The sequence below is a fragment of the Quercus lobata genome, chromosome 3 (genome assembly GCF_001633185.2).
Source record: "Quercus lobata isolate SW786 chromosome 3, ValleyOak3.0 Primary Assembly, whole genome shotgun sequence".
Classification (NCBI taxonomy): Eukaryota; Viridiplantae; Streptophyta; class Magnoliopsida; order Fagales; family Fagaceae; genus Quercus; species Quercus lobata.
Window position 1 is genome coordinate 61,076,836 of NC_044906.1, and position 25,887 is coordinate 61,102,722.

The 25,887-nt window shown below is 33.4% G+C and overlaps 2 protein-coding genes across 3 annotated transcripts; both read right to left on the minus strand.

Annotated features, from left to right (window-relative positions):
* Window positions 1-2,641: 2,641 nt before the first annotated feature.
* On the minus strand, window positions 2,642-9,390 carry LOC115979580 (disease resistance protein TAO1-like). Of its 2 annotated transcripts, none has more exons than XM_031101633.1 (6): window positions 9,263-9,390; window positions 8,619-9,140; window positions 6,899-7,991; window positions 6,021-6,308; window positions 5,331-5,826; window positions 2,642-3,083 (listed from the first exon to the last, which is right to left on the minus strand). In XM_031101633.1, exons 2-6 carry the CDS (start codon window positions 9,119-9,121, stop codon window positions 3,061-3,063), a joined length of 2,403 nt encoding a protein of 800 aa, XP_030957493.1. In that variant the 5' UTR covers window positions 9,122-9,140; window positions 9,263-9,390; the 3' UTR covers window positions 2,642-3,060. The 2 variants fall into 2 exon arrangements, with proteins under 2 accessions (XP_030957493.1, XP_030957492.1); XM_031101632.1 differs by having other exon boundaries at window positions 2,642-3,101.
* Window positions 9,391-21,119: 11,729 nt separating this feature from the next.
* Window positions 21,120-21,779, minus strand: LOC115981205. Its single transcript, XM_031103371.1, has one exon. It carries the CDS (start codon window positions 21,777-21,779, stop codon window positions 21,120-21,122), a length of 660 nt encoding a protein of 219 aa, XP_030959231.1.
* Window positions 21,780-25,887: the final 4,108 nt, after the last annotated feature.

Below are 25,887 nucleotides of genomic sequence, written 5' to 3' on the forward strand. Positions count from 1 at the left end.
ATGTTTATAAAATATTAGACATTATGAGTTGTCGTTCTTGAGATGTATTGTATATGATTTAGGTGTATTGGGAATGAGATTTGCATACTGAAGTAAATAACAAGTTCCTTGTAAATTCAAAAATTATTAGTTCATAATCGATAATGAAATTGGGTGCTTCATCTAAAAAGATTATAACATATCAAATTATCAATCATGATGATTTGTTTTGATCATAAAAGTGGAAGATTTCTGATTGATATATTGATGTATTTAGAATACATTGAACGAAGTCATAATACCAAAATACATAATGATCTAACAAACAAAAAAGTCCAATTTATTGGCATGTTATTAATAATTAAAATTTTTAATTATATGAGACTATTGGTAGATGAACTAATTAGATATTATCATATAATCCTTGAAATGCATTGTATGTGATTTAGTTACATAAGTTATAAATCAAAAATTCCTCGTAAACTCAAAAACATAGTTCGTAGTTAGTAATAAAATTGGACGTTCATCCACAAAGACTATTACATGTCAACTAGGATGGTTTGTCTTGATTATGGAAGTGAAGACTTCTAATGGATGTGTTGATGTGTCTTAAGTGTGTAAGACAAGTTGAACTAAATTGCTGTAAGATTAATTATTCAATTTTTATTGAAAAATACAAAGTGAAAACCCCAAAAAAAAAAAAATGTAGATCATAAAATTTGTGCCAAACATAAAATGAGTTGAAAATAGAAAATGAATACAAGATTTGAAAAAGAGAATGAAAAGTGAAAATGAATACACACCCAACACAAACCAAATAGCATCTAAATTTCGAGCTCTTGTTTTGAAGATCCCCAAACCAACTTCCTTCTTAGTAATTAGGAATTTAGGAATTAGGATTAGTGACCAAGTGTGTTTTCCCTTTATCCAGGTAAAAGAGTAATTTAAGGATCTTTAACGGTGTATTTTTAATAGAGATTAATGTAATGCTTGGATTGAATAAATTTGAAAATTAGAAGACTCAATTGAATAAAAGTAAAATTAAAGACCTAAATTTAATTTTAGTCAAAGTTAGACAGTGTAATTTACATTTCAACCTTATTTTTAATACACAGGTCTTTATTTTATTTTATTTTATAGAAATACTTAGTTTGTTTTCAATTGATTATAGGGCTTTGTTTAGCTATTTTGAATCCTAAGTTGATTGCTATGTCATTTTATAATAAGAAATCATCCAATCAATTTTTTCTTAACACCAGTATCATTATGAAACAATATAAATGGATATGTCACTCAGATAAGTTTTAAAACCATTACAACTAAAACCACATACAAATTTATTACAACATACTGCAATTTAAAAAATCTATGTATATGTGTGTGTGTATATATATATATATTAATAACCAAAACTCATAGAAAATCCAATTTGATTTTAATTGGATTCTCAATTTTGCATCATGTGTCCTATTTAATGTTTAGTTTTGTTCCAAGTGATTTGTCCTCTTACCAATATTTGACTTCTTTATAGCTTGCCACATAGGATTGGAGCTCACATTTTTCCACATATATATATATATATATATTTACTATGCAAAATCAAAAAGGAAATACTAGATTTTACTATTAATTTAAGCCACAACAAATTAGAAATATCAGTTAAAGCCTAAGACTACTTTAATGAGATTTATATCAGACTACGGGAAATATCTGACCATGGCTTTTATATAAGAAAGTCTTTTTTTTTTTATTTTTTAAACTATTACTAATAACTAACAGATGGGTTCTAATTAGCTCAACTAGTAAAGTCTCTGATGGTTGAATAAAAGACTTGAGATTCAATCCTCGCTTACACAAAAAACTGATTGGTATCTTGATTTGATAATAATAAGTTATCATCAGGAGCAGATGTCGTAAGTTGAGCTCTCTCCGAAAAATAAAAAAAATTAGTAACAAATTTATGTTCTTGAAGACACCCCCCACGCATCCCACTAATTTATCATCAACTTTCTTCTTATTCTTTTCTTTCAATCTATAAACATATAAATATCTCACACAACTTTCATTAGCTAACTTTGTATTAGTTAGAATCATATTACTTATCCGATGTTGTAATGTAGAATTAGCAACAACGGCTATTTTGGTGTAGAGGTTTGTACATAATGTTTCTTATTGGCAACTTTATGCACGCTAAGAACATGCTCAATAAGTTTGAACTCACCTGTTTTATAACAAAAACTACTCAAAGAAGAGATAAACCCGTGCATTGCACTAGTTACGACTAGTTGGATGTAAAAATCGAAAAATCCAAATCCAATTAAACTCTAAATTGGATTTCAATTGGAGTTTAATTTTCCATCACGTATCTTTTTTTTTGTGTGGTAATTGAATTATTAGGTGAAAGAACCGAAGAACCTAAATCCAATTAACTTTTAAATCATATATATAATTTAAATTATACATAATATTAGTTTACACTTTTTTTAAACCATACATTTCTAAAATATGTAATAGTTTCTCATTATATATATATATATAGAGAGAGAGAGAGAGAGAGAGAGAGAGAGAGAGACCATTAATTCAGAAATATAGATATTTTTCCAAATCCCTTTTCTGTCAACTTCTGTTAGGAGAGTAAAAGACCAAAAAAAAAAAAAATTTTGAAGTGATAGTTGCTTCAACATACAAAATAGCCAATATCAATTATCAATGTTCAACCATCGTACACATATATCATTCCTAATAATGTGTATTAGTTCAGATCTTTGTACAAATTTAAACTATGACTATCTAATTTCCATCTCCACCAATTTTGTTAAAAAAGCTCTCTAGCCACAATGTTCAAAGTCTAGTGTTATTGGCCATGAATGCCCTTCCTAACCTTTCATTAATTACCAAATAGTCAAGAGCGGATGCAAGCATAACTTTGTCAAACCTTTCTATTCTCATAACTTCTTCATAAAGCTCATTCACATCAAGTTGAGCTTTTTTAGTGTTTTTATCGCTAATTCAATCTTTCCAAGTTGTTCGGAAAATTTATCATAATTATCATCTTAGTTGACTTCAGCACGACTCCGTTTCCTATGAGAACTTGCTTGAGAGAGCTGCATTTGAAGAATCAACTTAAAAAAAAAAAAAAAAAAAAAAAAAAAAAAAAAAAAAAAAAAAAAAAAAAAAAAAACCACACACACAAATAGTTAGGAAAGATCAATCACTAATATATCACCTACAAAATGATGAAAATATGCTTCATACCATTACTTCTTAGTCATACACTTTTTTTCACAAGTAATCATTTTCAAATTATCATCCCATCAAAAACAATTTTTTCTGTCACAAAGTTGTGTAATGGTATTCCAAATGCTTTTAATAGTTTGGAGACAATTTTCCACATGATCAGGTTGGCATTTAACCTCAAATTTCTCACTAATTTCTTTGGCAGCTAGAGCTAATGATCCAGGGATAAATGTATTGGATGGCTTATTTCCGGTAGTAGCCTCATTAGCAAGTATCTAAGTAACAAACATTGCATTTGATTTGACCGCCTAAATTGCTCACCTATACTTTCCTTATCCTCATCCTTTGTTTTGTCTATTGTTAGAGTTACAAGAACAAGAAGAGTACACAAAATTGAGCACATAAACACAGAAAATGACACGAGGAAATATTACATGTCCACTAAAAAATTTTATTATCAAAATGAAAGTTCAAATTCAAACGTGCTTTATGTAATCAATTGTGAAAAATCCAGACATAACAGTCTTTAATCATTGAAGTGATAGAAAGTCAAATTACATAGACAATAAGAAAATTTATTCGTTCTCCATAACATTCTAATCTTCGCACATGTTGGCATGTCTCAGTGTTTCATTATCCATTTTTTTTTTTATTCCTAAACTTCACTTTGTGATTATTGGACTATAATTTGTAATTTTCAATTTATATATCAGAGTTTACATATTCCAAAATTGAGCATATGGGGTCAACCCTTATTATGTGATTTAAAATGACAACATGCTAGGACTACATCTACTTGTGTTTTGAATGACCAATATGGATCTGCATCCAATACATACAAACTTTTCTTCAAAACCTCTGTCACTGGTGGTTTCCAAGGAAAAATAACATAAGACTAAATATTTCTATTTCATTTTCAGGAGGATCATGATTAAACTCTTTCAAATGGTATTTATCACGATGATAAAGGAACAGAATTCCTTTTTTTATTTCTATAAATTTGCAGTAAATAGAACAGCATTACTCGTAAATACTGATTATTTACAATAATTTAAACAATCACTTTTGTATGGATTTTTCTCCACCACTCATAGATGACCACATCAAAGTTGTGGAAAAAATTGGGGCACAATAGTGGTATCCTTAAGTTTGCTCAAAAAAAAAAAAAGAGTGGTATCCTTAAGCTTTCTCAATTGTAAACAAAGTAAGAATAGTACTGTAAATGAGATAACACTATAATAATTAAAGAGTTAACCTAAACTTCAATGGAGGCCTCAAGTCCAACTTAAACAATTATCCCCTAAATTATTAACAAGGCAGCCAACAATTTATTCAAATCCTTGCCCCAATGAAGTCATACGTAAAACCCCTAACAAACTTTAGCCCAATTTAACAAGATCAACCAAATCCATAGATTCCCAAACAAATGTTATGTAAACATTTTATCTTCCTCTTTTAAGTTGTTAAAATTTGGGTTCATAGCAAAAACTCTGTTTGAGATTGAAAAGCTTGATAACGAGAGAAAAAGTTGTAAATAGGAGGCCAACTGCCTGATTTTTAATTTCAGAGTCCTATTCAATATATATTTTTTCCAGTCCTATTTGGCAAAGTAATGTGCAGAAATAGGTGGGATTGACTATTTAATAAAAGTGTTCCCATGTGAATGTAAGAATTGGCTTCTTGTTGACAAGCTAATACATATAACAAAATAAAAAGTTGATTGTCCTTCGTCTCAAAGGGCAAATAACCGTTCACTACAATACAGTATTACTACTATTTGAGAATTTTTGAGAAGGCAGGGGGGTAATTGCCCCTCCTTCCCTCCACCCCTGCATCCAATAAACAAAGCAGTTTATTCAAACCATCAAAACCTCCCTCAGTGGTAATTCACAAGGAAAAGTGACAAAGACTAAATAAAGCTTTTCTATTTTCAAGAGGATCATGACTAAACTCTTTCAAGACAAAATCTACCCAGTAAATTCCAATGCAACAGCTAAACAATCCAAATCTACACAAAATGCTAGACAAGCAATATGAGATATTGCAGCTACGAAGAAAATATAGTAAAATAAGATAATAATTGTAACCAAAAGGATGTGTGAGATAGTTGTTACCTTGTTCAGTTGCCATGTTACTGTCATCATATGTTCTCATAATTTTGGTAGCTTTTACTACTGCTGAATTTTCAAATTCATGATGAACACTATCAAGCCCTGACTTAAAAATTTCCTTTTCACATCCATGACATATCAAGAAACTAATGGAAGAGGGAACTTCTCGAATAGCAGTTCCAGTTAAAATCAGTTCCTTCAAGCATTTGATTTTCCCCAAGTTTTCTGGCAGGTTGGAAAGTTTTGAGCATCCAGAAAGAATGAGGTTTTCAAGAGAACTTAAACCATCCATGCTGCTTGGAAGATTGATAAGAGATTGGCAGAATTCCAAATTTAAAACAGTAAGCTTACTGAGTTGTCCAATGGATGGGTTGATCTCAACCAAATTTATGCATCCACTAAGACATAGTGTCTCAAGTCTTGGAACCCCTGTGAAGTCGGGTGTCTCAATAAGGTTTAAGGAATGTCCAAGATTGATGAGTTTTAACTTGTCTAAATACTGTTCAACCAAAAAAGAAGGGATAATTAGCTTCCATTAAACATTGAACTTTTTTAATTAGAAAATTTTTAAATAATAACAATTTTTCTTAACAAAAGGATGAAGCTCAATTACAAAGGGAGTGTATTTGAAGAAACTACCAAAGAAAAGATAAATAATAAGTGATAAAAAGACAGTCAGAAGAACAAAATCACCTTTACACCTCTCCAAAGATATTCAATTTTGCTAAACTGCAGTTCAAGTTCAACAAGCTCTTTTGATTGGAATCTGGAAGGCAAACATTTTGAAGAATACCCATGCCAATCAAGAAGTCTTAATTTGTTAGAAAGATGATTGAGGCCTTTTAAGATGTGCACATTATCAATTATAAGCAATCTAAGATTACACATCTTTGAAAAAACTTTAGAATAGGATTCAATGTGCTGATATGCCTCATCCCCTCCAGGTCTGTCTAGGACTATGGCTTGAATTGTTTTTGATGCCTAAGAATCAAAGCAAAGATTAGTGAATTGCACAGCAAAAGTTAAGAACACTTGAAATTTTCAGTTTTATAGTGTTAGAGGCAAATAATATCTATACTGAGTTTTTCACATATATAACCTCCTCTTGACCATTGGTAAATTCAAGAAGGTGAAGGATGAAAAAAATGCCAAATTGAGCACTTGGAAACAATTTAATTTTTTTTATTATTAATATACTAAAAGTGTTATTTTCATTTGAAAATTATACATTGCAACTAGAAACCATGCAATTTTACAATTCAAATAGATAAACAATGTCACAATCACATTATGTTTTTAAAATGTAAGAAATTAGGATTTAGGAAAGATGAATTCTTTTTTTAAAGTGACAATCACAATATATTTTCAAAAATCAAGAAATAGTAAGCATATTAACATGAAAATAGATGAAATTTTGTATTTTGTATATCATGAATAAAGTACTTATGTAACTACATACATATTGGCTTGCATTTTTTTTCCTTAAAGAACTAATTTCTTGAATGAAATTGTGTTCTGTATTTATTCATTATTTCCCTTAAAATAAAATGTTGTCTTGCCAATGTTCTTACCGTTTTGTTCATCAATACATGAAACAAATCCTTACGAAACCACAACCTACTGCGCTTCCCAGGCTCTTCACGTGATTCTTGACGTACAATTTCCTTGCCCATTTCTTGTAGTAGATCATGCATCTGCAATGTGTCGTTTTCTATGGTTAGGAGAGATTTATCCATGAGTACTTGTATTCCGATTTTTGCGTCAAAACCACAGGTCTCTAATATCTCTATTACTTGATCTTTCATCTTTCCTCTAAAGAAACATGCAACATCTAGAAATATTTCCTTCCACATATCCTCCAGGCCATCATAACTTACTTTAAGTGTGTCAAATATTTCCTTTTTAGGAAATTTTTTAAATATGTCTAATGCACTTTTCCATGTATCCATCGTTCTTCCAAGCAAAAAGGAACTGAAAGTTATTAGAGCTAATGGATACCCATTAGCATAGCAAACAACATCCTGGGATAGTTGCATATAACCTTCATCGGGTTGCTCTCTTTTGAAGGCTTTCAAACAAAAAAGTTTTAAAGCATCACCACTGTTTAATGGATTAGGCTTATATATTTTATGCACTCCATGATGGTCCAACAAATGTTTATCTCTAGTTGTTATGATGATCAAACTCCCCAATCCAAACCAACCATGCTCTCCAGCTAAATTTTCTAGTTGGTCCAATTTGTTAACATCATCCAGAACAATTAGAACTTTTTTTTGACATAGCCTTTTCTTGATCATGTTAACTCCGTGATAAACATTCCTTATATCTGCATCTTTGTCCTCCAAAATATCTGCCAGAAGCAGCTGCTGTAATTGAAGCAAATCAAATTTTTCTGAATATTCCCTAACATTAGCAATGAAAGAAGAACCTTCAAAATAACTGTGAAACTTTTCATAGAAAACTCTAGCAAGAGTTGTCTTTCCAGATCCCCCCATACCACAAATCCCTATCATGCAAACATTGTCTTTAAAATTTGAATAGAAAGTGAACAATTCTGTCATTGAAGAATCTATTCCAATGAAGTTACAAGTAATGCTTGTGAAACTTGAACTCAGATGTTGTGATATCATTTCTACAATGCTTTTGATTGATTCTGACAAATTCCTGTGAAGATGATAGAACAATAATTAAATGATGGTCCGAACCAGTCATAAAATCTTTGGGATGAAGAAAAATATTAGGTTAAAATATTCCTTGGCCAAACAAATATGAACTCACTAGCTCAGGCAACGTGGATACAACTACTCAACTATTCATATAAGAATTGTATGATTATATTTACTGAAACAAATCCATCAAATTTTGTTAATTACTTATCATGTGGACAATTTCCATTCTTTCCCGAAATATGTGGCCTTCCCAATTATAGAGCTCAAAGAAGAAAAAAAAAAAAAAAAAGGAGGCAAAATAGGGAGAGAAGCAGAGCAGCTGCAAAAATTTCAGTTCAAAAGTCCTTGAAGTTCAGCTCTACCTGACTACCTCTTAAAATTATGTAAACATTTTAATTCTTTAAACGATTGGTTTGTAAAAAAAATTGTCCAAATGCACTTTATGTATTTTATCTAACCGAAAACAATATTTCAGCCAATAAAAACTAATGTAATTGTTGTAATATTTTTCCATGCATTCATATCATGATACATTCTATTAACTATTTATATAGCTCATGATATTTAAAAAAGAAAATTTTCTTTTAAATATCATCATAAAATAAATTTGTTAGGAAATTACCCATGTTCTATATGCCAACCAGGCAGATTCGCTATTTCTGTCAAAGCAGCTCTCCACCTTTGAACCTTCTCCTTATCCCCATTAAACCGTTCTTCGTGCTTACAAAAAGCTTCTGCAAAAGTTCCTCTTTGCCTCCGCACATCAGATGGATCCACGTAATAAAAAACCGGCAGAACTTTCATTCCCGTCTCTCCTCTGCAACTGAAGACATGTAAAAGCTCTTCCAAGCAGAATGTTGAAGATGCATAGTTTCTTGACAAAATGACAATCGCAAACCTCGATCCTTCTATTGCTTCGAAGATCTCTCGAAAAATACGTTTTCCTCTCCCAATTTTTTCATCATTAAAGACCAAAACGCCCTTCTGTTTCAAAGCAGTACGTAGAAGGTTCGCGAAATTATTGCGGGTGTCCTCGCCTCTAAAACAGAGAGAGACATCGAATTTCCATCGAGGGGTTGAAAAAGGAGAAGACGGTGATGACGTTGACGGTCCTTGAGTGCTCATGGATTCCGTTGGAAATATACTGGTAAATCTTAAGCTTGTATTAAAATTCAATAGAAACTGGAGACGATTTGATATGTAGATTTTTCAATTCAAGGACGAAGTGAAAGGAAATAAATAAAAGAGTGAAAAAAGAGAACTTACAGATCGAAAACCTTGGTCTCCTGAAACAATGCCGGGTTCAGTTCCTATTAAATAGTAATTGCCTTTTAGCAAATGAATGGATAGTTTAGTGTTCTTTCTCTGTGTATTAAAGAGGGACAAAAAGGGTAGAGGAATAGCAGATCGGAGGAATTCATCCACAATTTCACGGCCTGTTATTTATTAAGTCAAACAAAGAACAGACCTAGTCAACAAAGGCAAGTGGACAGTAACTTTTAGTCTTTTACTGATTTTCGAGATAGTGGTGACCAGCTATAAAGCACCTTTTAAAATTCTTTTATATTTTCTTATCTTTAATCTCATACAAATAATTGCCACTGTAATACTAGTATTTTTGGTAATTTACTACGGTTTGCGAAACTTTTTTGTTATTTAAATATCCTAACAAGTATTTCTACGGTACTTTTTTTATTTATATATATTTCACAACACATAAATAACGTCGCTAAAATTTTTTTATTAAACAGACCTTTAATATAATTATAATGAGGGAGGGGTTTTTGTTTGTTTTGGGAAGAAAGCAGAACTTCATTAATCATGAGAGGCCAAATCGTCCTAACCAACTATTAAAAATGGTCTTGTGGCACATTTTCTATCCATTCCAGCAGAACAGGAGACGACATTGCTCTTCTTGCAAAAAAATGCACTATGACATTACCTTTTAATGCATGAATATAAAGACTTTTTTTTGTTGTGATTTTTTTATTAAAAACCTTAGATAATATTATTTAATTCTTACTAAAGATTAGTTTGATTTTATGTGATAGATTATTTGTTATTTCAAGTATATTTTTATTAATAAAGTATGTTTTATATGTCAAAATTATAATAAGTGTGGGACAGGTAGATTAACACGTAGTAGAGTTTTGTGAGGTAAGGTCCTATGAGGGCAAAGGGTTAGCCACATCCCATCCTATTATCATCCATATTTAATATAGTCTTTACTCAATTTATGCGTTCACTCTATGATAATTGCTTTTATTATCAAACTAAAATATTAATAGATTTTTAGTATAAGTAAGAGTTTGAATCTCAAATATCTTATTCGACAATAAGATACTTTATCAATTGAGTTAATTAAGGCTGGGTTTGGATTGCGATGAAAAGGAAAAAAATGCGAGTCGACATTTTTTCTGTGGGTCCCGTGCACTGTTCACAAGACCCGTAAGCACGGATTTCAGCAAATTTTTCTTTAAAACTGGATCCCATGACACTATTTACACATTTTAAAATTATTTTGTTACAATATTTTCAATTTTCAGCAATAAGTGGTATCAAAACAGATATTAAAAATCGAGAATCCACGTATTATTAAGATTTAAGATTACCATATGTTGATTGCACCCCACCTTGTACAGCCCGCATATTATTAGGACTCATGTAATAAGCTTGTTAGACACCCTTCTATTAAAAATTGGATTTCACAAGTCTTTAAAAATGACATACATTGGGGTTAGTCAGCAAATCGTTGCGATTTGTGGAGGGTTTTTTTTTTTTTTTTTTTGGGTATATATAAGAAATTTCTTTACAATGTAAAATTAAAATATTTAATGGTATCAATTCTATTGATTTATTTCAATATATCAAAGCATCAAAATCATATCTTCAAATATTATTCCACAATTAGTTGTTTGACTCCTTCGAGCACTTGTAGCAGTGGAGCTAAAAAACTATATAGTTATTTTAGCTCTACCAAAATACAAAATACCAAAAAAAAAAAAAAAAACCATACAGCAGTGGAGCTAAACCTATTTTTTTTAGCTTCATTGCTACAATGCACATCTATCTATGGATGTGTACTGTAGCTTAGAGTTAAAAAATAATAATAATTTTTTATTCTCTATCCGGTTGTGTGTGTGACTATGATGATTGTGTGTAGTGAATATATTATTTTATTGTAGTAGATATCTTATTTTATTGTAATATTTATATTATTTTATTGTGTTGAAAGCTAAAATAAATCCACTGCTACAGCATGTGTAGGTAAAATAGATAAAAATAACTTTTTGTGATGCCAAATAACTCATTTTTAGCTGTGGATGCTTTTACTCCATATCGTTGCCTGTGCTTCAAAAACCTTAGGTCTGCAGAGTGCAGACTGGAATTTTCTTAGCCCATCTTTCCACAACTGAGCCTTCCCAATCTATCAAAACAGCTGCTATACAAGCCTTATCTGCCAACAGGGCTGCATCACAATTTATTTTGAATGTATTTAAAAGAGGGTTTCTGCCACTTTATGTACAAGTGCTTGCTGTTGTTCTTGTATTGACTGAGCCAAACTCTCAATTTACTGCAGTTCCTTGGCAGGGAGTTCCAAAGGAGAGATATCGCTTAGTTTAGAGTCTTTAGACCAAGCAAGATTCCATAATTTCCAAATGGCACATTTTGGGGCGATGTTATGAGTTATGTTTACATATACATATATTTTAGTTTACTCAGTTGAGATTTTGTGGTGTGTATTGGCCATTGGGATGAGTAGTAAGTCATTTTTATTGTCCTCTCCAAAAATTTATTCATCCAATAGAAGAAAATGTTATTAAATCAATTTAACTTAGATGGTATCTGTAGAACAACCTGACTATAATATAATATTGTGGCCCTGTGAATGAAGAAAACAGGGGATGAGGACTCGGTCTTCACTTTCAGTTCATAATGGATTAATATGCTGGGAAGGTGAGCAATCTTTTTGGCACCATTCCTTTAACAAGGGACAATAATCATCAACTCTTGTCAAAAAATTATGCGCTAAATGCAATGTCAATAATTGATTCCTAATATCATCGCGCACCCTTAGTATGGTGGTCACTCCACAAGTATAAATGCTTGAAGGGTTGTGGGATATGAGTATGGGAGGTAAGGATTGAAGTTCAAGTCTTCAAAAAGAAACTTCATTCATATATGCACTGAAATTAGGCTAGAGTAGAAATTATATCTTATATAAATAATAATAATAATAATTAATTCCCAGTCTTTTTTTAATGAGCTTATCTGTTTTAGTGTTTTTTTAACATCAGATAAGGACATAGTAGCTTGCCGGTGACCAGCTATGAAGTGATGTTCGTATGCATATATTTTAGTTTATACAGATTACATTTTGGGGTGGGTAGTAACGCGTGGAGTCAGCCAGTTTTTTGTTTTTGGTGTTATTTTATTTTAATTCATATATAAAAAGATGAAAAAGCATAAACCCTTCTTACGCTTTTTATTAGATATAAATTTAAAAAATGTAACAGTTAGATTGTAAGTTCTTATTATATTCTCTATACTTACAAAAAAATTTCAAGAAAATAAAAAATTAATAGCAATTTCATCAATCAAATATTTAAATTTTAAATTTTTGTAATCTAAAATTATACATAAAAAATAAGTTTATTTAGATTTTTGTGGTCTAAAATTATACATAAAAAATAAGTTTATTGATGATTAGTAAATGTCATCTGATTTAAAAGAAATTTGACATGTGTACTAAGAACATAAAGAACATGCAATTTAATAGTTAGATTTTTAAAATTCATATCCAACAAAAATATATAGGAGTTTTAGTTCTAATAGGCTTTTCATAATTCCAATAAATTTCAGAAACGAACTAAATTTTGAGCAACCATCAAGATTAAATGTGCGTTTGACATTGATTATTTTTGCCTTATTTTACTATTCAATTTATTTTTGTTACTATTCATGGGTCTCACTGCACTTTTTAATACTATTCATGGGTTTCATTGTACTATTTCAGCTAACTTTTACCTTTATTTACAGTACTTTCAGTAAAAAAAATTCCAGTTTTAACTAAATAAATTGTTCTCAAATTGGACTTTAAGAACTGTAAGGGACTACAATGCTTTAAATGTCAAGGCTTTGGTGACATTGCTGCTAAATGCCCGCTATGGCCCTTATCATTCATGAAGAGAATGAAGAGGATGATATAGAAGAAGAAGTGTATGAAACCAACATGGATGAAATCAATCTCATAGATGATGAATGTGAGGAAAATCTTAAACTTGGTTGCATTCAAATAATACCACGTCACAACAAACCCCACGAGAGTAGTCAAGAAAAGACAGAGTGAGGATTCCATTTCCATGTCACCCAACTTGCATGTGAGAGTCCCATCACTGAAAGCATGAGTCCACTTGAAGTCCAGCCTAGGAAGCCTTTAGATACTCTCCCATTCTCACCCCTTTATAGAACACTTAGTCAATAGGAACATATAAGCCATGAGGTAAGTTAAGTAAACAATTTCCAGCAAGTGATAATCCCTATAAAATCCATTCTAATTCAGATTACATGAAATTTCAAGTAGTGGATTATGTCATGGTTCCAAGTAAGCAATTGCAAGCTTGTAGTACTAATTCACTCAAAATGTTGAATTATTGAAACATGTTGGACCAAATGCATGTCTTGTTGAAGGGGGATGTACTACCCATGTGGTTCTTTTATTATCATTTTATTCACCAAAAAATTGGAAATTACAATTTTCCCATTATTATTATTTTTTTAATATTAATAATTAATTGATTAATATCTCAACTTAATTAGCCAAAAAAAAAAAGAAAAGAGAGGCTAATATCGACAACCTTTGCCCCCAACCCTAAGTCTATTCTTAGTTGTGACCATTACGACCAAAGGTTGACTAACTAGTCCCTATAATTTGGTTTGAATTATCTAATTTTTGAAGGAAATTTACGAAATTGGTATTAGAATTTTGCTGTATTAAAAGTCTATAGAATGACTTCCATTACCATTTTTTCACCAAAAATTTGGAACTTTCAATTTTCTCATTAGTCTTTCCTTATATATATATATATATATTTTATTGAAACTAATTGATATCTTTATGAGACAAAATGGAAAAAAGAAAAAGAAAAAAAAGAAGATAATATTAATGCACTTTGCCCCTAACCCCAAGTATGTTCTTACTTCCTAGTTGTTACCGATACAGCCAAAGGTTGACTAACCAGTATCTTGAGTCTCCCTATAATTTTGATTGAATTGTCTAATTTTATAAAAAATTACGAATTTGGTATCAAAATTTTTTAGTGGCAAGAGTCTATAGAAAAAATCTTTTATCACCAGATTTTCACCCAAAAAAAAAAAAATTGAACTTTCAGATTTCCCATTAGTTTTTCCTTTTTCTAATATTGGAAAATGATTAATATCCTTACTTAGTTAAAAAGAAAAAAGGCTATTATCAATGCTCTTTGCCCCCAAACCTAAGTCTGTTCTTAGTTGGCACCATTATGGTTAAATTGACGTCCACGACAGTTCATTTTATTGACATTGACCTAATAGTAGCCTTTTCTCCTTTGCCCCTAACCCTAAGTCTATTCTTAGTTGTGACCATTACAACCAAAGGTTGACTGACCAGTCCCTATAATTTGGTTTGAATTATCTAATTTTTGAAGGAAATTTACGAAATTGGTATTAGAATTTTGCTGTATTAAAAATCTATAGAATGACTTCCATTACCATTTTTTCACCAAAAATTTGGAACTTTCAATTTTCTCATTAGTCCCTTATATATATATATATATATATTTTTTACTGAAACTAATCGATATCTTTATGAGACAAAATGGAAAAAGAAAAAAAGAAAAAGAAGAAGATAATATTAATGCACTTTGCCCCTAACCCCAAGTATGTTCTTACTTCCTAGTTGTTACCGATACAGCCAAAGGTTGACTGACCAGTATCTTGAGTCTCCCTATAATTTTGATTGAATTGTCTAATTTTATAAAAATTTACGAATTTGGTATCAAAATTTTTTAGTGGCAAGAGTTTATAAAAAAAATCTTTTATTACCAGTTTTTTCACCCAAAAAAAAAAAATTGAACTTTTAGATTTCCCATTAGTTTTTCCTTTTTCTAATATTGGAAAATGATTAATATCCTTACTTAGTTAAAAAGAAAAAGGCTATTATCAATGCTCCTTGTCCCCAACCCTAAGTTTGTTCTTAGTTGGCACCATTATGGTTAAATTGACGTCCACGACGATTCATTTTATTGACATTGACCTAATAGTAGCCTTTTCTCCTTTGCCCCCAACCCTAAGTCTATTCTTAGTTGTGACCATTACGACCAAAGGTTGACTGACTAGTCCCTATAATTTGGTTTGAATTATCTAATTTTTGAAGGAAATTTACGAAATTGGTATTAGAATTTTGCTGTATTAAAAATCTATAGAATGACTTCCATTACTATTTTTTCACCAAAAATTTGGAACTTTCAATTTTCTCATTAGTCTTTCCTTTTATATATATATATATATATATTATTGAAACTAATTGATATCTTTATGAGACAAAAAGGAAAAAAAAGAAAAAAAGAAGATAATATTAATGCACTTTGCCCTAACCCCAAGTATGTTCTTACTTCCTAGTTGTTACCGTTACAGCCAAAGGTTAACTGACCAGTATCTTGAGTCTCCCTATAATTTTGATTGAATTGTCTAATTTTATAAAAATTTACGAATTCGGTATCAAAATTTTTTAGTGGCAAGAGTCTACAGAAAAACTCTTTTATTACCAGTTTTTTCACCCAAAAAAAAAAAAAAAAAAAATTGAACTTTCAGATTTCCCATTAGTTTTTCCTTTTTCTAATATTGGAAAATGATTAATATCCTTACTTAGTTAAAAAGAAAAAGGCTATTATCAATGCTCTTTGCCCCAACCCTAAGTCTGTTCTTAGTTGGCACCATTATGGTTAAATTGAAGTCTAGGACGGTTCATTTTATTGACATTGACCTAATAGTAGCCTTTTCTCTTTTTGGCGGTTCCACTCACCTATTAGTTATTTTAATTTAGCCTCTAGGTCGCCCTATTCGAGATCTGACCACAAACCCACAACTCATTTGATCTCATACTTAATGAGTTAAGTTCGATTACTTGATCTGTTAGTTGGCTCTGATACCAAATAATACAAATCTATGAGTAGAACTCATCCTTGAAAACCGACTTATAAAAGGAGGGTGCCCAAGAGTTTATATATACTTGATTAAGCTTACTCTTACTCCATGTGGAACACTAGGATTATAATAGTTTCTCACGTCCCTATAATTTGGCTTGAATGATTTAATTGTGAAGGAAATTTACAAATTTGGTATCAAAACTTTGAAGTGGAAAAAAATCTATTGAATAAATCTTGGGAAAAGAGAAAAGAAAATAAAAGGTTATTATGCTACAATTTTTCTTTTCATAAGTTGCATGGCCACCATTTTAATCCAATTGTCATACTTGGCCTTGATTCCAAAAGTATGAGAATTGAGAGGTTAAGTCGTCTAGTTCAATTTTTGATGAGGCAAGGTCCACATAGACCTCTCATATGAATTTCCACATGAATGGGGTGGAAGGTGAGGTGGAGAATTTAAGTGTTCATTTGGTATTGTAAGAAGTAGATTTTAATTGTAGAGTTTTTGTGATATATACTCTTAACTAAAAAGTTATATAGCGTTTTGAGTGTTTGGTAAAATTACAAAGAATAATGCTTGAAAGTTTTTGATTTATAAGAGCATTCTTATCAAGGATTCTAAAAAATTTAGTATTTACCATCTCAAAACCCAATTTTATAACATATAACACACCACTTTACTGCCATCAAAACTTCTATTTTTTTAACACTTCATTTAAATATTCTTTCTTTATCATTTTTTATTCTTTTTTATTTTTCCTCTCTTTCTCTGACTCTCTCCTCTATGTCTCTCTTTCACAACCCAGCACTACCGGCCACCATATCCACCCACCCATTTCACAACTGCCACATCCACCCACCATCGCCGCAACCACACAAAAAAAAAAAAAAAAAAAAAAAAAACCTCCACATCCAAAGCCACAAAATCAAAGAATCATCCAAATCAAAGAATCACAAAATCACAACAAAAGACCCAAAACAACCCCGATCAACCCACACCCAGCACCCAAAGCCACCCCGATCAACCCATGAACCCAGCCACCGAAATCAAGAACCCACCAAAATCAATCAAAACCACTAAAATTAAAACTCACCAATATCAAATTGCAAAACCCACTCACCGAACCACCGCAGAGACCCACCATGAACCACCGTAGAGATCCACAATCCACGAAAAACCACCGCAGCCCAACCACACCCAGCATCGCATCCCGGCCACACCCAAGACCCACAAACTCGAGATTCAGAGAGAAAGGGAAACAGAGAGGTGGAGAGAAAATGAAAGAAAGAGTAAGGAGTGGACAGAGAGCACGATATCGGCAGCGGCATGTGATGGAGAGCACGAGATCGGCGTGGGCATGTGACGAAAAGCACCAGAAGGAGAGAGGGATGGAGAGCACGAGAGAGAGTGAAAAGGAAGAAAGAAAAAAAAAATGGGAGCGCACGGAAGAGAGAGAGAGAAATTAATAAAAAAATTGATAGCATTGTGCTACAGTGTGGTCTCAAAAATGAGTGCGCACTGTAGCAGTATTGTAAATTTTTTAGCATTTACAATCTCTGATGGGGCAAATTTTTGGGTTATAAATGCTAAAAAAAGCATCTTTTAGGATTTGCAATCCTTGATAAGAATGTTCTAAGCACGAATAATGAATCCTAGATTTCTCTCCTAAAAGTTCTAAATTTTATTATTAACCTTAAAGTTGAAAGCACTTTGGCGATATTTTGGCAATTTCTGCTTAGAGCTTTAAGGCTCTTAAGTATTTTAACATCCATTGAAAAACACTTAAAGTCTTGTAGCTTAGTAACATTGTGTGGTCTAATTATTTATAAAAAGAATTAGAGTTCAAATTCCTTATCTCTAGTTATTGCAATAATTAAATTATATATATAAATATATATATATGTAGGGTTAAGGGCCCAAATCATATATTGGGCCTTTGGCCTTGGCCGAGAGCATGAGTAGTCTGAGGGCAAACGAATGGTAATAAATGGTTCAGACCCAGGACTTAATGAGCAAAATATGAATGGAAGGGTGGTTTGAGGAGGAATATCTCCTCGGACATGATAACATAACTCAAATCTGTAATCCAACAATCAAGGTGACCTTCCAGAAGCTCCAATGATAAGGACGTGCATCATGAACATATGAGAAGGAGGGGAACCCAAAAATATCTAAGGGAAAGCTGCTACCACCGCATTGAATGCACTGCAGCTACTTTTTTGGCCACATTTATGTGGAGAAGACCTCTGAACAGTGTTGTCTTGGCTACCACAACTCACAAAAAGTTAAAGAGGGTGTTTGATGGGATAGGTACTCAAATAAGGGCTTAGATGACCAACAAGTGTAGGATCAAGATGGTCCAAAGAGAGCTATATAATGTAAGAGACTCTCCATGAGGAAGGGATCAGAAAAATAGAGAAAGAATACTGTAGCAATCAAAATTGTACTTATACCCAACTATTATTGATCTGTATGAGAAAAATACCTCCTTAGACAATGAATTCATGCTGCTCTATTTTCCTTGTTCTTGCTTGATCATCTTTTAAATCCATACTGGCTGTTGTCAAATTTATTAGAGCATACTTCTTCAACCCACTCTCTATAAATTTATTGTACCAGGCTCACTGGGCCAAGATCCCATACATCTTGGGCTTGGGCTACTAAACGTGTCCCTACAATATATATATAACCCTTGAATAGCAACAATAAATGGACTCTTAAGACTCAATGGATGTATGAATAATTTAATAATAATAAAAAAAAAGAAATATCCTAAATTTCAAAAAAAAAAAAAAGTAAAAGCAGGATAAGTTGAACTTTTTTTTTTTTTTTGAGAAGAAGGATAAGTTGAACCTCTTTTTCTGTTTTTTGTTTACAAAAGATGGAAAATTTTAAGATGGAATGGCCATATTGGTCTATTTATGAAACGATCCCAACTGTTAGCTATTTATTGAACGTGAAAGCAAAAAAAAAAAAAAAAAAAAAAAAAATGCAAAGAGTAATAATAGTCCCATGCTTTTTATTATACACTCATTGGCATTGTACATATATCTCCTTAGTAAACAATAAAATTTTATAAAAAATCATGTTTAAAAACGTGATTTCAAAAGGTATGTGGTAAGTGGTATTGCCATTTTAAACGTGACACAAATGTATATAATTTTCTGTGTAGATGTAGATCTCAAATTTTCAACCCACCTAAAAAGAATACTTTGACTTTTCGGATGGCTATAACATAAAATCATTGGTGTAAGAACTAAGAACAATGCCTAAGGGAAAAGGAGACCTTAGTTACATATATGAATTGTTACGCGCCATACGTGCATGCATCGCTAAAGGCCAGTCAAAGGCTATTTCTTGTATACGCGGGCAAAAGTCATTGACTGTCTATATGAATATTTTTGTAGTTTTGGCTCCAACCCACAATTTCCCAAAGGTGATTATTTTTTTCAAAGTCTATTAGTTTTAAGGGAAAAGTTAACTGAATACTAAGGACATTGGTTTAAATAGTGTTTTTTAAAAAAATTTATGAAAAAAAAAAATTAATTTTTTTGACAATTTTTTTATATTCCTTATAAAAATAATATCAAAACTTTTTAAAAATAATTCATTAATAAATGCCCTAATTTTAATTGTTTGGAAAGTTTGGTTAAATCAACGGTTCTGGGTTGTACAATGGATAAAGGTTTGGTGTTGGTGGCATGGAGCTTTGTTGACTGAAATTTAGTGGCGACACATGCAAGACGTGGTCCTTGTTTATCTTAGCTTTCTAGCCATATTGGTGCGTTCTCTTTTATTGATAAGATAGTACTTGAATTTATGATGTCAGTTTTATAATCATACTAACACAATAAAGCTTTATTTTTAATGTAGTTGCAAAGATCTAAATCATCTTTGGATGTCAAAAATTTTATCAGTTGGAGTCAGGACTTGGAGTTGGAGTTAAGGAGGTGGCTCTACTGTTGGTTGCGTGCGGCAACTTTGGCCTCCAACTTTGCTTCATAGATGTTGAGGGTTTCTTCTTTTTCTTCTCTTTTTTATTTTTTTTATTTTTTTTTATGTGTGTGTTTGCTGCTAGGTAAGGACAAAATTACTTTGTATAAATTTTTTTAAAAGGTCGAATTGTTTCTTTTGGATAAAATTTGTTGGTTGGGATTAATGTTTTTTAGTTTTGCTTTTGGTATTTTTTGTTGTTGTGCTAAATTTTTGGGCTTGTATATTTTGTTTTAGATTTTAGATCTATAAATTTTTTATTGCCTTTAAAAGGGGAAAAATGTTAAAGATACAAACCTTTTATAAATTAATGATGTGGTAAATGGTTATTGGTAAGTAAAAAAATGATATAAGTTGTGGGTTCAAATACAAACTAATAAGAATTTGCTACCTCAATAGTTTGTAAAAATATTATAGAAAAATTTGTGACTATATTATTACTCTTAAAAGAATCAATGGTATTGTTAGGGGGGCAAAGTATAATTTTTATAAAACAAATGCTAAAATTAATACCTATATATAAAATAATATTAAAAAAAAAAATGGGGTTCATTGCCCTCCAAGTCCTAGCTTAGCTCTGTCCTTGCTTGGAGCCCAAGATTAGTATTTTTGATGCATTTTTTTTTATAAAAAAAACAGCTAAAATACCATTCACACCTAGTCAAAAATGGCAGCATTCATATGTCCTTGTGGTGACATTAACTTTTGTTGATTATTATTATTATTTGGCTCAATAGATAAGTTCAATTCAAAGAAAACTAGAGACAAAGGCAACTCCAGAAATTATCCGTAAATTACACAATATAAGTCAATAGCTCAGACAAAATTGGCCTCTCCATCCTTTTTTTTTTTTTTTTTTGAGAAACCTGCTTCATTATCATTAACCAACATAGGCCAAATCAACCTGAACAATACACTGAATGTCTGGTGGTACATCTTCCATCTAGACTATTAAATTGGGTGAGTTTATTGTCCATCTTGCTAAAGCATGAGCTACATTATTTCCTTGACAACGAACATTTGAAAAATTGTGATTAACGAAAGAGGAAGCTAAACATGTAGTGTCTTGAATCACATGCCCGTGTAAGGCTAAGGATGGATCAGTGCTACTTAACTCTCTGTAGATAGTATCTGAATCACCTTTAATGACAACTCTTGTAAAGCCAGTCTCTAGAGCCAATTCAACTGCTTTCGTGGCTGCCATTGCTTCCACTTGGGCCACCGTTGTTGGAAGAGGGATCAATTGTGATAGTGCAGCCATGACCGCACCTTCTGCATTATGAATGACCACTCCTATACCAGCTCGTCTTTGATCCGCAAAGGTCGCGCCATCATAATTAACCTTGTACACCTCTAGTTCCGGCGGCTTCCATCTCGTATGATTCCTGTGTTGTACCATCCTTGTTGCCTGATGGAGGCTCTGAAACTCTGCTTTCCTTTCCTTAGACAGAGGGAGTATGTGGTTTATAGGACACACGGCCTCCTTGAATCTGATTTGATTTCGTCGATTCCAGATGGTCCAACCCGTGAACACTAGGAGTTCAGCATCCTTCCTTTCCGAGAAAGCCTTCTGGAAGATTTCCTTGATATTGCATCCCTGCATAGACGCTAGCCAACTCCATTGAGGATCCGAGCTCTAAGCCACCTGCAAGTTAGAACAATAAAAAATAGCATGTGCACAATCTTCATCGTACACCCCACAATTCTCACAGAGGGCAGACGTGGTGATTTTTCTGCGAAACAAGTTCCACTTCGTTAGTAGAGCTTCTTTGCATGCTCGCTAAACAAAGTTTTTCACTTTACTCGGCATCTCCATCCCCCATAGATTTCTCCAAAACTCCAAATTAGTAGCTGGTGTTTGTTGTGCATTAGAACTGTCTTGTAACATTCTATATCCCAATTGAACTGAGTACCAGCCTAATGGGGTAAATGGCCACACAATTGCATCGGGTTGGCTGGTGGAACTCAAGGGAATGCTCTTGATGATTTCAGCTTCAGCTCTCTCAAAGACATGATCAACTACTTCATCTTGCCACTTCCTCTGGACCGGATCAATCAGTATCTCAACACATGAATGCTCTTGTCCAAATATCACTGGGGTAGTGATTCTGGCATTATGTCTCGTAGGAAGCCAGTTGTCAGACCAAATCTTGATCTGTTTGCCATCCCCTACTCTCCACAATGCTCCTTTTGCTATCACATCCTTGCCTACAAGGACACTTCTCCATGCATATGAAGCTGAAGGGGAGTCTTTGGCCTCTAAGATAGATCCTCTAGGGAAGAATCTTGCCTTAAAAACTCTATGGAAAAGAGAGTTTTCATCATTGAGGAGTCGCCACGCCAATTTAGCTAACATAGCCTCATTGAACGTCGTGAGATCCTTAAATCCCATACCCCCTTGATTTTTATGTTGGCACAACTCATTCCACTTCACCCAATGGACTTTTCTTCGATCTCCCCTTTGACCCCACCAAAACTTCCGAACAAGAGTCTCTAACTCATGACACAAAGTAACCGGGAGTTTAAAACAGCTCATTGTATATGTGGGTATGGCTTGAATGACGGATTTTATTGACACCACCCTTCTAGCTTGTGATAACAACTTTCCTTCCCAACCTTGTAGGCGCTTCCAAACTCTTTGCTTCAAGTGCTCAAAGCTTTCTCACTTGTTTCTCCCTACCATGGATGGCAAACCAAGATACTCTTCATAATTTTTCAAAGTGGACACTCCCAAATCATCCATGATTTTTTGTTGCATGTCAATGGGAGTGGACTTACTAAAAAGGAGCGTCGTTTTATCTCGATTTAATTTTTGCCCCGAAACTCTTTCATAAGAGGATAGAATCTCCAACACTTTTTGACAATCATTAGAAGTAGCCCAACAAAACAAGAGGCTATCGTCTGCAAAAAATAAGTGTGTTAGTTTCGGACCATTTCTACAAATAGATACCCCTTGGATGTCTCCATTGCTTGCTGCCTTGTGGATCATTCTATGAAGGCCCTCCGAACATAACCAAAAAAGATAGGGCGATAACGAGTCACCTTGACGAATCCCCCTACTAGGCTTTATGTTTCCACATGGCTCTCCATTAACCAAAAAAGAATAAGTTACCGAAGTAACACATTCCATAATTAGAGCAACCCACCGCTCATGAAAGCCCATTTGCACCATGACATCTTTTAAAAAGGACCACTCAACACAATCATAAGCTTTGCTTATGTTGAGTTTAAGCGCCATGTAGCCAGACTTCCCAGAATTGTGGTTCTTCATGTAGTGTAAGGTCTCATATGCTACTAGAATATTATCCGTAATGAGACGGCCTTTAATAAAGGCACTTTAATGTTCGGATATTATATAAGGCAGCACCTTCTTCAACCTATTAGCGAGCACCTTAGAGAATATTTTATACAACACATTACATAGAGAAATTGGTCTAAACTCCGTTACCCTCTCTGGATTCTTTGTTTTTGAGATCAATGTCACAAAAGTATGATTTAAAGGACTAGGAAGGGAGCCAGAATTCAAAAAATTGAGAATAGAACCACTTACATCACCTCTTACCAAATCCCAAAAATTCTGGTAGAATAATGGGGGCATTCCATCCGGACCCGGTGCTTTTAAAGGAGCCATTTGCTTCAATGCATTGTCAATTTCCCAAGTTTGGAACTGACTAGTTAGAATCCCATTCATTTCCTTGGTCACCACTCTTGGAATGGAGTCTATCTTAGCAGTCAATTCAATCGGATTAGATGAAGCGAACAACTGTTTGTAGTAATCCAAGAACATGTCTGAAATCTGGCTTTGTTTAGTACACCATTCATCCATGTGATTCCAGATAGCTGCTATGTGGTTCCGTCTCTTCCTTTGGGTGGCTTTACAGTGAAAGAAACGTGTGTTTCGATCACCATCTTTCAGATATAAGGTCTGAGACCTTTGTCTCCACATCCTCTCCTCTTTCCCCATAAGCACATTAATCTCTTTCTGAATTTGAACAACCCGGAGTGAGTTTCCAGTCTGTAATGCCAACTTCTCTGCCCAAGCCAACTCTTTTCTCTTCTTTTCCAACTCTTTTCTAACACTACCAAAGCATTTTTGGCTCCATCAAGTGAGTTCTTTACCACAGTTTTCTATTTTCCTAAGCACACGGTGATTGTCACCTTCATCGTAGCTTGCTTCCCAAATGCCTTCTACAGTTTCCCCACACCCTTTATCCGCCAACCACATTTACTCAAATCTAAACGGCTTCTTCTTCTATTGAAACTCCAGACCAGCTTGTTCAATCCATAGAGTTTATGATCCAAAGTTGTACTATCCACATGATGTACCCAAGTACCCGGAAAATGCGAAAACCATTCAGCCATGGCTATAGCCCTATCTAGTCTCTCCCAAATTGACACACCGGTATGATAATGTTTACTCCACGTAAATGGGAAACCTTTGAAACCCAAGTCCATGAAGTTGCACTCGTCCAACACCTCTCTAAAGAGCTACATCTGAGCACGTGGTCGCAACCTCCCCCCTGACTTCTCTGAATGTTTTATCACCTCGTTGAAATCTCCCGCACATAACCAGGGTAATGAATTCTGCCTATTCAATCGACGTAGGAGATCCCAAGATTCATGCCACTTATGTGTTTCAGGCTTGCCATAGAATCTGGTGAAGCACCAAGCGAAATCTGAACTTTTTTTGATGATAGCATCGATGTGGTTAAGTGACGAAGAAACAACTTCAACTTCAGTATCATTCCTCCAAAACAATACTAATCCACCTCCTCTAGTAATCCTTGGAACAACATGTTTGTGATCAAACCGAATCCTTTCCTTCACATAATCTAGCCTAACTTCGTCTGCCAATGTTTCGACCAAGAACACGACAGTGGGAGCTTTTGCCTACACCAATTCCACAACCTCTTGAACTGCGAGTTGGTTCCCAAGCGCCCTGCAATTCCAAAAGATGCAACTCATTGCTCCTGGCAGGGCTGGGAACTAGCCTCCACCAATATAGGAAAATTCTCTTTATCATTGAAAGAAACCAGAATTTTTTTGCTTGGTACTCACTCTGATTAGTAAACATGGTGATGGAGCATTTTGAACCGATCTTTTTGTCATTGGTAGCATGAATATCAGCGTTAATAATAGGGGAATTATCAACTGGTTGGGGGAAGTGCTTCCATTTTGCTTGAAGAGTTGCATCAATATGCCCGAATCTCTGAGAAGTGTTTGTTACATCCTGGAGAGGTGTATCATGACTCCCATGAGACGTGTATCAGTTTGTGGGCCTGTTGTGAACACTGATTTTCTTCTAAAACATTTCTTAGTTTTTCCAAGTCAAACAGTGGAGATGTTTCCTTATTTGGGACAGCTGTCTCAGCTTGGGCTGATTTAGAGGGGTTGACATAAATACCAAGATCCTTGTCAATCTCCCCGATTTTTTGTGAAAATAATTCTCCCAAATTTTCGCATTCCTAAAGAGACGAATTTGACTTACCAAGTTGAGACGTAGCATCACAAGGTTCGGGATTTGGAAATTCCGTAAAATTCGCCTCCACAGTAGAGGTTTCCATTTCAAAATTATTCATCGTTTCCGACGGCTTCGCCTGAGCATGGAATTGCTTCCTTTCCCGGCACCGCCTTGTGGAAATATTCTCTACTCTGCCCTGGTAAAAACCTGAAACACGTACTACATTCTTCTTGGATGGGCCGGTTTGGTT

Bases quoted from the DNA above. Each gene is read 5' to 3' on its own strand.
- LOC115979580 (XM_031101632.1), bottom strand. From the start codon at position 9,121: ATGAGCACTCAAGGACCGTCAACGTCATCACCGTCTTCTCCTTTTTCA. The intron at 7,992-8,618 runs GTAATTTCCTAA...TCATCTTCACAG, and splicing joins GGTTGGCATATAGAACATGG to GAATTTGTCAGAATCAATCA. The intron at 5,827-6,020 runs GTGATTTTGTTC...TTGGTTGAACAG, and splicing joins ATCTTTGGAGAGGTGTAAAG to TATTTAGACAAGTTAAAACT.
- LOC115981205 (XM_031103371.1), bottom strand. From the start codon at position 21,779: ATGCAGGGATGCAATATCAAGGAAATCTTCCAGAAGGCTTTCTCGGAA.